Source organism: Triturus cristatus, chromosome 6, assembly GCF_964204655.1.
Source record: "Triturus cristatus chromosome 6, aTriCri1.1, whole genome shotgun sequence".
NCBI classification, from domain to species: domain Eukaryota; kingdom Metazoa; phylum Chordata; class Amphibia; order Caudata; family Salamandridae; genus Triturus; species Triturus cristatus.
Genome location: NC_140589.1, coordinates 398,987,966 through 399,003,073, shown reverse-complemented (window position 1 = coordinate 399,003,073; position 15,108 = coordinate 398,987,966). Strand labels below are relative to the sequence as shown.

Below are 15,108 nucleotides of genomic sequence, written 5' to 3'. Positions count from 1 at the left end.
CTGGCCACGCTTCGTGGCCAACTCCGTGTACACAGAACAAACCAGGCTGAGCGTGCTCTTTTAGCTCTGCGGCAGCGATATTACGAGGGAGGGGATAAAGTAGGCACGGTGCTAGCTCGTCATCTTCGGAAACAAGCAGAGAAAGCACATATAGCCAAGATCAAACTGGAAGACGGCTGCTGGGCCACTATTGAAGCCGCTAAGTTACAGGCGTTCCAGACTTATTATCTGTCTCTCTATGCTAGGGAGTCGCCAGAATCGGATCAGCTCTTCACTGCCTTAGACGCTAGTGCCTGGACCCCGATTAACGCACCTCACTCTCAGCTAATGGAAGCCCCCCTCACTCTGGAGGAATTGGCCAGAGCACTGAAGGATCTTCCTCTGGGCAAAACCCCGGGCCCAGACGGCTTGCTGGTCTCGTTCTATCGCGCATTTTTACCGCAGCTACAATCCTACCTATTGCGCCTTTTTAACTCTTTCACAGAGGAGGTGGGCCCTTCTTCAGACATGGCTATGGCCGAAATTGCCCTGATGCCCAAATCTGGGAAGGATCCCACGCTCTGCTCTTCGTTCCGCCCCATCGCGCTCCTGAACACAGACCTTAAGCTTTATACCAAAATATTAGCTAAACGCCTCAGCACGCACCTCCCGGGCCTCATAGAACCTGATCAGGTGGGATTCATACATTAGCGTCAGGGGGCAGACAACGTCCGGCGTCTCGCGCATCTGGTGGGGAAGGCACATCACTGGAACATACCCGCCTGCTTGCTATCCCTTGATGCTGAGAAGGCATTCGACCGAGTTGACTGGGTATTCCTTCGGGCGATCTTGCAGAAAATAGGGTTAGGTCCGCAAAGGATTGCCCGAATCATGGCCCCTTATCTCTCCCCGCTTGCTAGGGTGCGCGTCAACAGCCAACTCACACAACCCATTTCCATCCATAGGGGAACCAGGCAGGGATGCCCATTATCCCCTTTACTGTTTGCCCTTGTGGTGAAACCTCTGGCCAACATGGTTCGTCAAGCCCCACGGCATCAGGCTTGGAGGTCTGGATCACAAAATAGCTTTATTTGCGGACGACCTCCTTCTCACTTTATCCAACCCGCGGGAATCATTGCCTGCCCTGTATAGGTTGCTCCAATTGTATGAACGGGCCTCGGGGCTCAAGATCAATCACACAAAGTCATGGGCTTTAAACCGTACGCTCCCCACGGACGAGGTTTCTGCACTACGAGCTCTCATCCCCTACCAGTGGGCATCCCGTTCCATCCGATATCTGGGGCTCAACCTAACACCCACTCTCACCACAGGGACTCAAGCAAACTGGCAGGAGTGCAAAGCTGTGGTTATGGATGACCTAAGGGCCTGGAAGCCTTTATCGCTCTCATGGTTGGGGCGCTTAAATACGGTTAAAATGTCAATTCTCCCGAAAATACTTTATCTGTTTCAGACTTTACCTACACCTATCCCTGAACGCCAAATTCAGGGCCTCCAGCGTGAACTCAATGCATTTGTATGTGGAGGGAAAAAAAACACGCTTTTCCAACAAAATACTCATGCTCCCACGAGACAGAGGAGGACTGGCCTGCCCCAACCTGCTGGAGTATTACTGGGCGTCGCACCTCCGCTTCATATCGGAGTGGATGGCGTGGGAGAGTGAGAAGGTCTGGTTCCACATGGACCGGGCAGTGGCTTGTCGCCCTATTTGGGACCTGGCATGGCTCCCCCGAGAGACACGCACCCGAAGCGCCTACCTCGCTGTGCCCACCAAGACTGTCCTTGAGATTTGGGATAAAATAGCAGTGCGCAAAGGCCTTACCTCTGTGAAACCTTAAAATCTGAATCTCTCATTTTCTTAATTTAGCACTGCTTCATTCATACTCACCTATGATCTGTTTTCAGCCCGATTCTGTCCCCGACGCTACCTGCATAAACATTAGGTCACAAAGCTAAAGTTGAGACATTGTAGGCTGCGTAAACATGCAGAGTCAGCTTGCTCGGAGATTTTCAGGCAATAGTTAATCCTTAAGTAAAGTCTACTCAGAATAGCACATTTTGTTGTTCAGCCTTAAAACGTAGAAATTGCACAAAACACCGAGGCTGTCAGATTCTTGCCTTAGCTCATTTGTGTGTTCTTTCCAAAGTTCTATTTACCTCTGGGCGTTCCTTGTTTGTCATCTTCCCTATAAAAACCCATGTAGCTATTGTTCAAGTGTGCTCCTTTCCTTGAGTAACTCCATGGTGCTCGTTGGATGGAGACCCATTCTGAATGCTTAATAAATTACCTATGGTTTGTACTTCGCTCCACTGTTGATTCCTCCTTACTTGATAAGAACCCGTGGCGAAGTGGTGATCCCTGCACCAGCAGGTTATTAATTAATCTGCTCCACACCTCTTTCCCGTCTCCCCATACCCCCATTGCTCGTAGCTCCCATTTCCCGCCGGCTTATCACCCACTCTACTAAGTACCTAGTATAGTGCACTGAGTGTGGCCAGGGCCTGTAAATCAAATGCTGCTAGGGGGCCTGCAGCATTGATTGTGCCACCCACACAAGCAGCCTTTCAAAGGGTTCTCAGACCTGCTACTGCAGTGTCTGCGCACAGTTGTGACTGCCATGTCGACTTGGCAAGTGTACCCACTTCCCAGGCCTTAACCTTCCATTTTCTTACATGTAAGACAACCCTAAGGTAGGCCCAAGGTACCCCTGTGGGCAGGGTGCAGTGTATGTGAAAGGCAGGACATGTACTGGTGTGTGTGATATGTCCTGATAGTGAAATACAGTGTATTTTGTATTTCACTGTTGAATGGGAAATACCTTGTAACAACTTACAAATATAACTTCCCATTGGGACAAGATGGAGAAATGGAGTTTAGTATGCCTGAACTCAGAATGTAAAAATGCATCTTTCAGTAAAGATGATTTTTATGTTGTGTGTTTGAAAATACCACTTTTAGAAAGTGGGTATTTTCTTGCTTAGCCATCCTGGGTGCCTCTGCTGGGTTGTGGATTGACTGTCTGGCTTTGGAGGGACAGGGGCTCTGGATGGCAATTCACTATAGACATGCCCTGGGGGGTGGGGGTAGAGGTGTGACCTGCCTTTCCTGGATGAGTCAGGGCTGGGTTGAATAGACCTTGGCTGCATTCAGAGTAGTGGGAGGAGTTTCACTAGAACCTGAATAGGCCTGGTCTGCATTTAGAGTGGTGGGTGCACAATGCTGTCTGCACCTCCTGCCAGGAAGCTGGGCCAGAGAGGACAGAACTGGTGTGGACGGAGCTGAGGGACCTTTGCCAAAAGAGAACAAAGGAAAACGTGGTAGAAATATTTGGAACCAGACCCCAGAACTTTATATTACTGCTTAACTAAGCAACCTGCCAGGAAGAAGAGCTGGAAAAGCTATTAGGAGGAACTGCCACTTTGCTGAGTGCTCTGCTGTGTTGGCCTGCTGCTTGCTGCTTCTGTCCTGGGCAAGGAAAGAACTGGATTGTACTTCCATAATCCTGCTGTTAGAGTTTTCTCCAAAGGCTTGAAGAAGAGCTTGCCTCCTGTTGGAAGTCTCAGGAAGTAGCAAAGACTTCAAGTTCATCAGCTACCAGCTCTGGGAACTGTGTGTTTTGTGCTGCAACAGAAGAAAAAGCAACCCGACGCCGTTAACGACACCATGGCCAACTCAGTGTCCTGAAGGCACCGCAGAGGGCACCGCAGAGAGCACCGCCGCACTTCGCATCGAAACTTTGGTCTCACTGATGACACCATCCGACGTCGCCACTGAGTCGCTGCTTACCCGCAACCTGTGGGCACCACACTCTGCACTGCCTCGCTTCACACTGCCGCCCTGGTATCACCGACGACGACACTCCACGCTGACATCAACGCCGCTGCTTGCACAGTGTTTCGAGGGCTCCGCTCGCAAGTTACACTGCACACCGCCCTCATTGCAGCCTTGGCCTACTGATACCAGCGCCATCGACTCCAGTTTGTCAGCCGACGGCAGCGCTTCCACAACAAGGACCTCGCTGCTTGCACAGTGAGCACCTCATCACTTTGCACTACAGCCCTGGTCTTAATTACGCCGCTGGAAGACCGTCAACGAGCCGCTGCCTGCACCTTAACCAGAGGGCACAGCACGCTGCATCACTGCACTTTGCAGCGCAGCCCCAGTGCCTGCAGATGCCGGTGCTCCCGCAAGGAGTTTGATCTGCAATGCGTGAGACTTCAAGGGCCCGACGACTCCTGCACCGACCTCTGGAACAGACGCCTGTGGACGCCGGCTCTTCGGGGTTCAACGACAGGTCACAGATGCCCTGCATTTCTAAAGGTACTGTTTTGCGGGTCTTCCCGATGCCGTAGCTGACCCGCGATGCCGCGGTCAGCCAGAACTGTTTGGATTTGTTGTTCACGATGCCGTGTTAGCCCCGGATGGAGCTATCGACTTCAAGGAACTGTATTCCAAGTCTATTTTTGATTATTGATATTTCTGAGAATTATATGGTGGATTTTTATCGTTTTTGGTCATCTTTGCACAGATAAAATACTGGTTATTTTTCTAAAACTAGCGTGGTGTCCTTCTGTAGTGTTTTCACAGTATTACTGTTGGTTATGTGGAAATGCTTTACACACTGCCTCTGAGATAAGCCTGACTGCTCGTGCCAAGCTACCAAGGGGGTGGGCAGGGGTTATTTCAGTAGTGTATCCCCCTTATCCTGACTAGAAGGAAGGGTCCCTATCTGGACAAAGGTGCAAACCACTGCCAACATAGAGACCCCCATTTCTAACAAACCGTCTCCAATTATTTTGATATGTTGGTATGTAACAATCTTTTAAGCGTTATGCTGAAATTGCAGAAACTGCTGTAAGACAAGTTTACAAGACTGTAGTATTTGGATCAGATTACTTACACCATGGACATGACATTGTCTCATCAATTAGTCAATTTTGCCCCTTTTCTGTCACAACCAGGAAGACCACCTGTGATTTGGAAAACATGGTTTCGATCTTTTGAGAATTATTAGGTGGCAACTGGCGCAGAGAAATTTGAACCAAAAAGAAAAGCAGCTTTGCTTTTTAGTCATCTAGGACAGGAAGGTCAAGAAATCTTTTATAATTTTCCTGAGGCTGATCTTCCAACAGTCGATTTTAGAAATTGTAACGAGTGTATGGAATTCTTCACCAGACTTTCTAATAAGTTTACTGAGCAACCAAGTTTATTATTGGAAAGATCTAATGTTTTCAAATGAAAGAAGAACCAAGAAGAAACAGTTGAGCAGTACATATCAGCTTTAAGATTTTTTGCTTCTACCTGTAACTTCAGAACATCCCTCGAAATGTGTCTAAGAGACTAGTTTGTTTATAGTTCTCATTCAAAAAAAATACAGGAACGTTTGTTGAGCTGCAGGGATCCATCCTGGTCTGAAGGGATTTATATAGCAATTTCTCCTATTAATTATTTGCAAGGTTCAGATTTCATAAATGCAGTGTCTCTGAAAGACATATAAAGCAAAAGCTTTCAGAGGAAAAGCATTCTAGTCTGTTTTTCAAAGACACACTTGAGCAACAATTCCACATGTCCAGCAACTGGTAAACACTGCAATGTGTCACAAAATTGCTCACTTTCAGAGTATGCGCAGGAGTAGTAAAGGGACTATACAAGTGAGCAGATTGGATGTTAAGACTGATGAATGTACTCCTGATTCATCAAAATTGTGCTAACTATTGGAACAGATACTATTCTTACAAACAAAGTCAAAGGTAATTTGTGTATGTGAGAATTGTCAAAGTGAGTATAAATATGATGCAGATTCTGACATGGTTATCGTGATTATCTCTGATGTTTTGCACAATCAGTTTTGGGCTGAGAATACATCTCTTAATTCAACAGATATTCTTCCCAAGGCAGCTGGAGACCAAGATATAGATATGTTGGGATACTTTATAGATAATTTGGAATGCCTTGAGAGGGAAACAGTGACCAGGATATATGTAGCCATCAAAGGTAATAGCATTGTGGGATGGGAAGAGCTCACTGACTGAGGATGATACAAATAAAAATATAGGACAGAACTGTGATAAGATTCCCCGAAGTCTTCAATGTACAAATTGGTGCCACCAATAAGTTTGAACACCTGATTAGATTAAAAATAAATGCTGTGTTAGGGAAGATCACTAGAAACATTCAGAGAAACTATATGAGGAACGTGTTGTCTGCAGTATTGATTCTTCAGAATGGGTTAGTCCCATAGTAATTGTTTGTGAAAATAAAGGAGACATTTGCTTATGTGTAGACCTCCGCACACTCAATAAAAATATAACTATAGACTGTCACCCATTAACAAAGATTCAGGATTTACTCCCCAACATTGGGCATGCAGAGTTTCTTTCACTTTTAAATTTAAGATCTGCCTACCATCAAATTCTACTTGCTGTGGAATTGCAGGAACTGACCGAACTGAAAGCTTGGATGGTGATTAGTTTTAAACTTCGTTCTGGTTTACAGAGAATTATACAGTACCAGAGTCAACTGTTTCAGACTCAAACCCATTTGATTCACAGGAAATTATATCTAGAGTTCATAGAGGTTCACATTTACAGGAAAATACCTCTTCTTGTTCCTTGAATGACTCTGGTACTGATGCTATGATAGATGGTCAGATTTCTTCTTAGATGAAAAAACAGACTTTGTTTGGCTCATGTGTACAAAATACTAGAGTGAATCGTAAGGTATTGATGCCTTCAAAGTTCAAGGATTTTTATTTGCGTTGACCAGCAAACTTTAAGGTTTTTCTGTTCTTTTTGCTATGTGTTAATAACATTATGTCCTTTCTTACATTTGTAAAAAGTAAAAGATGATGTAGTGTATTAGAACCAAATTGTATGTTTGTTTTGATGCACCTTTATTTACCTGTTGAGTAACATGATATTGCTTGTTATATGCTCCATGTTCCAGTTCTTCTCTCTCCAGGTTCCAACCAACTTTAGGCATATGGAGTTGGAAGTCACAGGAGGAAGTCTTACTGGACGTGGGCTCCTTCATTTTGAAATAAAGTACCTTTTCTAACCATGCTTTTGGGTTAATGTATCTTCATAACAGTGAGGTTTGTTACAAAGTGAAGTGGCTGTAGTAATTGTATTACAGAGTAATGCAATGAACAGTAATCATTCACAGTAGACAACAAAGGTAGCATGGTCCAATATTATTATTGACATTTTGTGTTTGTTGACTATAGTTACAGGAACAAACGAAGCATCAGTGCATGCAATGCAAGAGTAGTTTGGCCTGGGTGAAGGGAAATTCTTGCACGCTACCTGAATTGCATACACGCAAGTGGGATATGGGAAACCTACCACAATGAGCCACAGGAACATGCTACTATGCACCAACAACTAGATTTAGCTGGTTGCTGGCACCTGATTTCTCACCTACATATAGCCCTGGTGTCGGATAAAGGGGGTGCTAAGGACTGAGCCAGAGTCAGGTGGCGATTGGACTGTGTGGGGGATCTGACTGACCATGACAGGAAGAAGGCATGTAAGCAGGTGAAATTGTGTTCTCCTAGCATAAGGCTTAAGCGTATCTAATTTCACTATATGCACAGAACGTACATGACGCCTTACAAGCTGTCCAAGATTTACCAAAATAGCTGCAATGCTTGTGCACGATGCACCACCTCTGCGGCTGACTTCTTACACAGGACATGGACCTGCCTCGACTGACTATCAGTTGGAATGACGTGCTGCAGCATCTGCACCATATCACTAGATGTGAGTTTGAGTCCCAGCCTTCTTGGGGTTCTACCACTCTGCAGGCACTCTAAGATGCAATATAGATTAGTGGCGCTGGGTCTAGTATTGGTGCGACGATGCATCGCAATTTACTGAGTATCGGCAAAGGCCCTAAAATTTAGAGGTTGGTCTCAGAACTTCTAGAGTGGACTGGTGCGAGTGAACAGCATATAAGATATACCCTGTGGGATGAGAAGGTGATGGACAACTTACTGGTGTGGGGGAACATGCTTGGCAGTATAGCTGAAAGGCCTGCTGTCCTCTTCATGGTAAGCCAGGACACCACGCAAGATGATGGGCGGTGAATGGTGGGTGAGCAGGATTGAGTCCAGAAGGGGTTTATGATACAAGTTTTGGGCCATAATGTATGGATTGAGTCTATATCCCTGAGGAGTTGCTTGTGGTGGGAATGGAGTGGAGCGACAGAGGAGGTTTCAAATGTTTGTTACATATCAGGGGTTTGAAAAAGCCAATAAACATATACATTTAAAAAAAATTATAAACATAGCATACCAATTTTTCTGGTCTCATAGTCTAGTTTAGTTTAATTTAATCTTACAACCACGTAGAAAGAATGGCATTCCAGGACATAAAACTTCCGGAATGGCACAACACTGAGACATATGTGTTTTGAAATCATTCACATTTATCTATCCTTGTTAATGAGAAACCATAAACCAACATGTCAATGTATTTAGTCGCATGTTCTTACTGTGTCATGGAAGCTTATATTCTCTCGCTTTTGTTGCAATTTTGAGTGTTCTAAAGCCACCTGCTGGCTTTCGGTCACATGTAGAAAGGAAGCGATAACAAAATGCTGAGAACAATGCTTACTCCACATTCATACAAAATGTTGCTGTTTTACATAGACATAATATATGCAGCGGAGGGTCCACAAGTGCATGACATGCCAAGTCTCCTTAAAAAAAAAAAAAAAAAAAAAACGGATTTGTGCCGTTTACTGTGTAGGAACTTTGTTGGGCCAGAGAGTTGCCTTTGACTGGCCTCCTCTGCCTGAACCCCCTGCACTGGTCAAGAGTGGTATCAGCATAAGTAAAGTAGGATCTTGATTAGATCCATTTGTATTCATTGGAACCATTTTACCACCTTTCTAGAAATCTGGATTTATGGCATTCACAAAAGGACTGGTAAAGGGGAAAGATAAAAGCAATTCCCTAGCAAGAGATTCTTCCTGCAGTTATTAGACTAGACAACGTGTTTAATGTTTGTGTCATGGCAGCTACATCTGCTGTAGATGAACTGTACTGGTAGCAGCACTTGGTGGTCGGAAATTTGTATAAGTGTAAACTGTCTCTAGGGTGGTAGTAGTGACCTCGAGATTTACTGGACTGCAGGAGCCAACACATTTTCTTCTTTAGCAGTAGAGATGTCTTGGTGGGTTAGCCTCATTTAAAGAGTGCTATAACTGGCAAGTGCAATGGCACTAGCAGATAATAAGGATGTCCTTGTTAACTAGTCTACTGAAAAAAACTGTTGCTTTGGATTGTCTGGTATTATGCTACTTTGAATTTCTGGTTTAGTCAACTTATGGATGACCGACTGGCTGACCACGGCAATATCATGGTTGACTAAACTGGTGATCGTGATGTTATTTTAGTTGGTGATGTGGTAGTAGTGTTGTGTTTTTCTTGCCTTGTAATAGTGATACCGTGGTGATTGGTTTGGTCGAGGAATTCTAGGATTGTGTTGCTTGTTGTATTAATAGCTTGTTTTTTGGTTTTGTGGCTGTGATGCCATACTTAGCTTGTTATTTAATAGCGCTGTGATATTTTGTTGGATATGCTGTACAGCCAGGGTCTTGCCACTGCCTCCAAATAGGCTCACCATTACACCATAGAGCCCTTGACTCCAAATACGCTGGCATTCAACAAGGATAAGATATTAAAAACAAGAAACTCGCGTGCACAGCTCATCATAAACCAATACAGCTATGCTCATAAAACTAGCCTTCACATACTCTGAAGAAAGGCATCTGGGCCATCATCATTGCACTTACTTTATATTAAAGAGCAGCATGCACGTTCAATAAGAGTCTCTTTTAACAACTTGTTTTGGTGGTTAAAAAGCTTGAAGACGCCCAAAAACAAATTGAAGTACCTCAAGAAGCGTTTATTCTTCCTCCACAAATCTTCTACCCTCCCATCCCAGCCTCCCCAACACAAACACACAGCCATCCCACCGTTTGTGCCATCAGAGCAGGTGAGAGACAATATTATTTATTTGGGGATATTCGCATTTAGATCTCTGCATCTGAAGATATTTTAGACACGAGAATCATTGGCAAACTTGCTAAGTCATAAAGACCGGGCTCTCTTCCCAGAGAAGGATTAACTCTCTAGTTGCCATTTCAGTGCCAAAACCTATTCTTCAAGTCAACTGAAGTACCTTAAGAAACTACTTACTCAGAACATAGAAGTGTGTGGTGCGCACTAGGGCAAAAAAACAAGGCACGACATGAAAATTATTAAATACATTATAAGACTACTAAAACCAAGTCTGTGTAAACCATGTCAGATCTTAAGATTGCAAGTGTACGAACATTTTTGCTTAAACTGCGGACGATGAAGTAACATCTGAACAAGATACATTTCAGGGCATGTGAAATAAACATCTTTAGAAAAATCAAACCTGCATCGAAAATGCCTTTATGTACATGAAAGCACTGCCCCGGTTTTCCTAGAAACTAAATACAACTGTTTCTAATTAAAAACATAACCGCAGTGACTAATACCACTTTTCTTTTGTTATTGTTGTTATGTTTTTTCGGTGTCAGTGTTAATTACTGAGCTCGGTCGCGTGAGCGACTTGGCTCTCTCCCGCTCTCCTCATTTCAAGCCCAGCTGGGTGCCCTTTATCCATCAGTCACATGCCTCCTACTCCCAGAAGACTACATCTCAGCTTCCCTTTCCTCGCTTAATCAGCATTATACACTGCTGGCTCTCCAAACTTGTAGGAAGAACCCTCTCAGGCCACTGGCCTTTAAACTTCTGTGCTTCTCTCAAGTCTGCCTTATTAAAAGGGGAGGGGGAGGAAGGGGGTCAGGGCAAGGGATGGTGAAGAAACTCCTGAATCAGTACAGAAACAGGAAATGCCAGGTGGGAATCTACCCATCTGAGGCTTCAGCGTGGTAACCTACAATGTAGTCTTCTAATCCTTCGTTTTTTCAAGTGTATTTTGACTTATAGAGAACCTGTTGGTAAATCAATTTTAGATGTACTTCTTTATGGAACAGGGTTATGTGCTTGGTGCAGATGGTGGCGACCATTTGTAGCAAGATGAAGGACAAAAAGGCTTCAAGGCCGTATGAATAGTTCCGACAGTTATTTTAAAGTTACCATCTCAAAGAAAACTCTTCTTTGGTCCACTAAAATGTTTTCCCTGCGTCACAGCCATGAATGGAATAACTCTGGGAAGGAAATTCATTCTCTTGGGTACTCTGAGAAAGGTTGTCAACCTCCAGGACGCATTTGCAGCAGTTAATAGACCACACTCCTAATAACAATGATACTTACTTGCAAAGTCTAATCTCTGCATGTCCAGGCTGTATTTCACACATAATACAGACACCATGAGACATGCTATTTCCCACAATAGAATATACTCTGCCAGCAGTTAATAAGTGCATTCAGTCTTATCTGTTAGCCAGTGTTATTTGTTGTCCAAGCCGAGGAAAGGATGACACTCAACCTAAGGCTCAGTGGAATATTGCGATTACCCCTCTAATGAAAGCTATAGTCAGTGGTTTACATTCCACTGAGTGTAAGCCACTCATTGTGTGACAGTAGACAAAGGAGTGTGTTTTCAGTAGCAGAAACAGTTTACCCTCACAACAGTTCACCAACCTTTGGTGAATCCAAAATATATGTTTAAATACACATAAATCCACAAATAGTTAATCCAATAGCATGTACAGTAAAGATGTATTTTCCAATTTCGAAAGAATATTCTAAGTCGACCAGTTAAACAGTGAAAAGGATTGTGCTGTAAGAATAAGAGAAGGACTTGAACATATTCAACCTTGAACAGTCAGTGTGACAAAAACAGGAAAACACAAAACGTATCCAGAATGCATGGCAGGCATTTAACAAGTTGACACACACAAAAACCTTTAATAAATCAACCCACGAAAGCAAAGACACAAGATGATTACTCACAGACAGCACCACCGCAGCAGAGTGAGGCATTCATTCACAAGAAGACTAGGACCTCCCATCACTCTGACAGCATCAGCATGCTGGATAAAGATCTGGCAGCAGGCTTCCCGTGTCCTCAACTGGCACTGATTTAGCACTTTTTCACATAGGCATTATGACAGTTGATACTAAAGAGGTGATTCCAAAATATGGTAATCTGCTTAAAGTGCATCATATAATTAACAATTTAAAGACACACAGGTAACCTCCACTCCCGCAAACTGCTTAGCAAATATACATTGTGTTACAGATGGCATACAATTAAGAGAATGATGCTAGTGTGTACATTTACAGATATATACGGTTCCCCATAGAGAGCTTGGATCAGATCCTTAAAAAACCAAAGCAAAGGTGTGGCCACGTTTTTAGCAAACAACCCATATTTGCCATACACATTTCCAAATAAAATAGGGATGCTTCATATTTCTACGGGGTGCCTTTTGCTTGCATACACTCCGGTGTGATTGCACGTAGAGTTTCTGTGCATGAACTACCATTTTTCCCTTATGCATTCCAGGTGCACTTCCTTAAAGATCTCGCTACCCGTCGTTTTCTATTTACTTCAAAGCCACTCAATTCTTAATGCTGTTTGTTAATGTGCACAATCGGAAGGCATGCATCGTTTTAATTGGGAAATGAACGAGCACCTGCATAAAACTAAAACTGACCCATAAATGTCACAGCTCCCCCTTGACCACAATACTTGAAGGATGGGACGTAACAACCAACTTTTAAAACGTATTTAAAGGAATATTACATGTGTACAGTTTTCTGGAATAAGCATTAAGCATTTTATAAACAGAAGCAGACGCGTTTTCTGCAGGACAATGCTGGGAAAATACTGCATGGATTTCAGAGTGGAATTACACGTCTCCCAAAATGCAGGACAAGGAAACAGCCAAGTTTAACATAGTGCTGTATAGCATCAATGGACAGCTGCGGTCTAGGATTGCAATTCTACGAGGCAGTGAAATGCACCGGTTTGAGTGAGGTACTGGAGGAAATGGTCCTAAACGAGGTTTTTGGATGAGAATCTCGCATTTATTCGTCCTCCATTAGCGCGAGCAACTCGGTGTTCAGGCTTAACCTCCTCCTCGTATGCCTGCTGAATAATAATCCCTATGAGAGCACCGAAAATGTGCCCCCAGTTTAAGCACCTTCGGCACCAAAGCACTTTATGCATAACGTGCCCCACAATGATTTCTGGAAGTGAAAGTCGTTAAATTGCACATCTGTGCTGAACCCTAGCAGGTCACAATATCGTAGCAGCCCTGACTTCACCTCCCAGGTAACGCAGACGAATAGCCCTATACCTGCTCCACTTCATGCCGTTCGCTGATAGTTTCACGCATATCAAAGCAAAGCAACATGCACACATGTGCAAGTACTGAAACCCTTTGAGTCCCGTAACACTCTGATCTTATAGATACAGCAGAGGTAGCACAGGTTCAATCCTAGACAAAATAACATATGCCAGCAAGAACAGACCAAAGACAGTTTTTTCAAATAGACTTATGAGACAAGCAATCAGTAAAATGCATTAACCCTTACCTGTTTTAAGGCTGGGAATTCTAATACATCCATCACCTCCCTGTTAGCATAATAAAGCGTCACACCAAGCTCAAACCAAGTCCTTTAAGCGTCACTTTTATACACGGGCGTGAGAAGGCTATCACTGCATCTGTTCCAACGGGCTTGGTATTCCTATCGTGGTTCCCATGCGCTGCAAACGCTGCCGCGGCTGCAGCTACTGATGCTTTCTCTTGATCAGCAGAACACATTCAGCGGCCGAACGAGAAGCTGTCATTGGTTTGCGCACGCGCATCGAGTGTGCCCATACTGCATCTGCGCACAGATCAGGAAGACCAAATTCACACGCCATGTTGGTGCGGTCATTCTTGGACGATTAAGAACTGCAGAGATCTGGCGGAGGTGGTACTAAACTGAAGTAGAACAACGAGAACAGCTCGTAGACTCAGCTCGATTCTTTCGCGCATTTAATTATGCTACGTATGGTGCCTCAGCGGAGAGGAAGAGAAGAGAACTGGGACGCGAATTTGACTATGTGTGCCTTATGACGAATGAAGCAGGATAGTAAGAGAGCGGTCTCGCTGTGTAACTAAATATTCGGGGTGAACTTTGTTTCTTCAAGCAAAGAAGGAGCATGTCCAGTAGAAGGCAAGAAGGTAAGCGTGACTTTAAAATGCCAGGGAAATCAAAGATAATGGGCACCCGAAGCCGGTAAACCCAAACCCCCCTTTCTTCCGCTAGAAATAGAAAACACAATTTCTACCAGAACCCATTAGCACTTTCGCCCCCAAGTTCTAAGCGTTTTTCTGGGGGGCGGTGGGGCTTTTTGGGATAGTTCGCGCTTAGACCTCCATAACTGTTGTTCTAGATAGGCTATCTACCCTAGATTTGCATCCTTTTTTCCATCATCCTGGGCATTCTAAAGCTCCTCAGCGTTTGTGGGTTTCACTGGAAAGAATCGAGAAATTTGTCAAAATATATGGTCATTTTGTTTTAGGGGGGAAATGGTTTATAAAAGTGCTGTAGAAGAAAGTGTCTTTGTTTTTGTCGTGCAAATGGCATCAACGAAATGTGCAGTGCTAAAATCACCATCTTCCCAGCTTTCAGGAACAGGCAGACTTTAATTTAAAAAAGTTTTCTTTTTTACCGCAAGTTTGCCATTTTGCTTGTAGATAGCCCATTTTTCCTACTTTTTTTATGCTTTCAACCTCTGTTGGACCTGGTACCATTGGCGTGACTCTCCCTTCCATTTTTTAGGTCTCGCTGAGCCCAGCGCATGCGCTGGCTCGGAGAGACATTTTGTAGTTGGGATTTTTAAAGTGCTGCCTGTGGCCTAAAGCTTGCCACACAGCGCTCCCGTCCAAGCGATCACGATCACTTTCATCGCGATCGCTATTACTTTTGTTTTCACGGCCGCACTCAACTCCCGGGCTTGTTGCCCTTAGACCTTTGTTCACGTGCTCCTGCCACAGCATGTAGCTACTGCCCCTGCTCTCTTTCGGTAAACTTTAGCGGCCGAGGGCTCCTGGAGAATGCACGCACCCCTGCCCGCCTTCGCTAACCTCTCCCATGCTCCACCTCCTCA

The 15,108-nt window shown here is 44.2% G+C and overlaps 1 protein-coding gene and 1 long non-coding RNA gene across 5 annotated transcripts in view; one reads left to right on the top strand and one right to left on the bottom strand.

Moving 5' to 3' along the window:
• LOC146817222 (uncharacterized) overlaps positions 1–13,859 on the bottom strand; it is a 135,378-nt gene extending 121,519 nt beyond the window's left edge. For 2 of the 3 annotated variants that reach the window (XR_014962954.1, XR_014962953.1), the window contains exon 1: positions 13,545–13,859. This is a non-coding gene — a long non-coding RNA (uncharacterized LOC146817222). Of the gene's footprint in view, positions 1–11,954; positions 12,122–13,544 lie in introns of all 3 variants that reach the window. The other variant, XR_014962955.1, reaches the window with a different exon arrangement.
• ERICH1 (glutamate rich 1) overlaps positions 13,844–15,108 on the top strand; it is a 91,486-nt gene continuing 90,221 nt past the window's right edge. The window contains exon 1 of one of the 2 annotated variants that reach the window (XM_085610806.1): positions 13,844–14,179. In XM_085610806.1, the coding sequence (XP_085466932.1) occupies positions 14,158–14,179 (22 nt within the window). In that variant the 5' untranslated portion in view covers positions 13,844–14,157. The remainder of the gene's footprint in view (positions 14,180–15,108) is intronic. The other variant, XM_085610805.1, reaches the window with a different exon arrangement.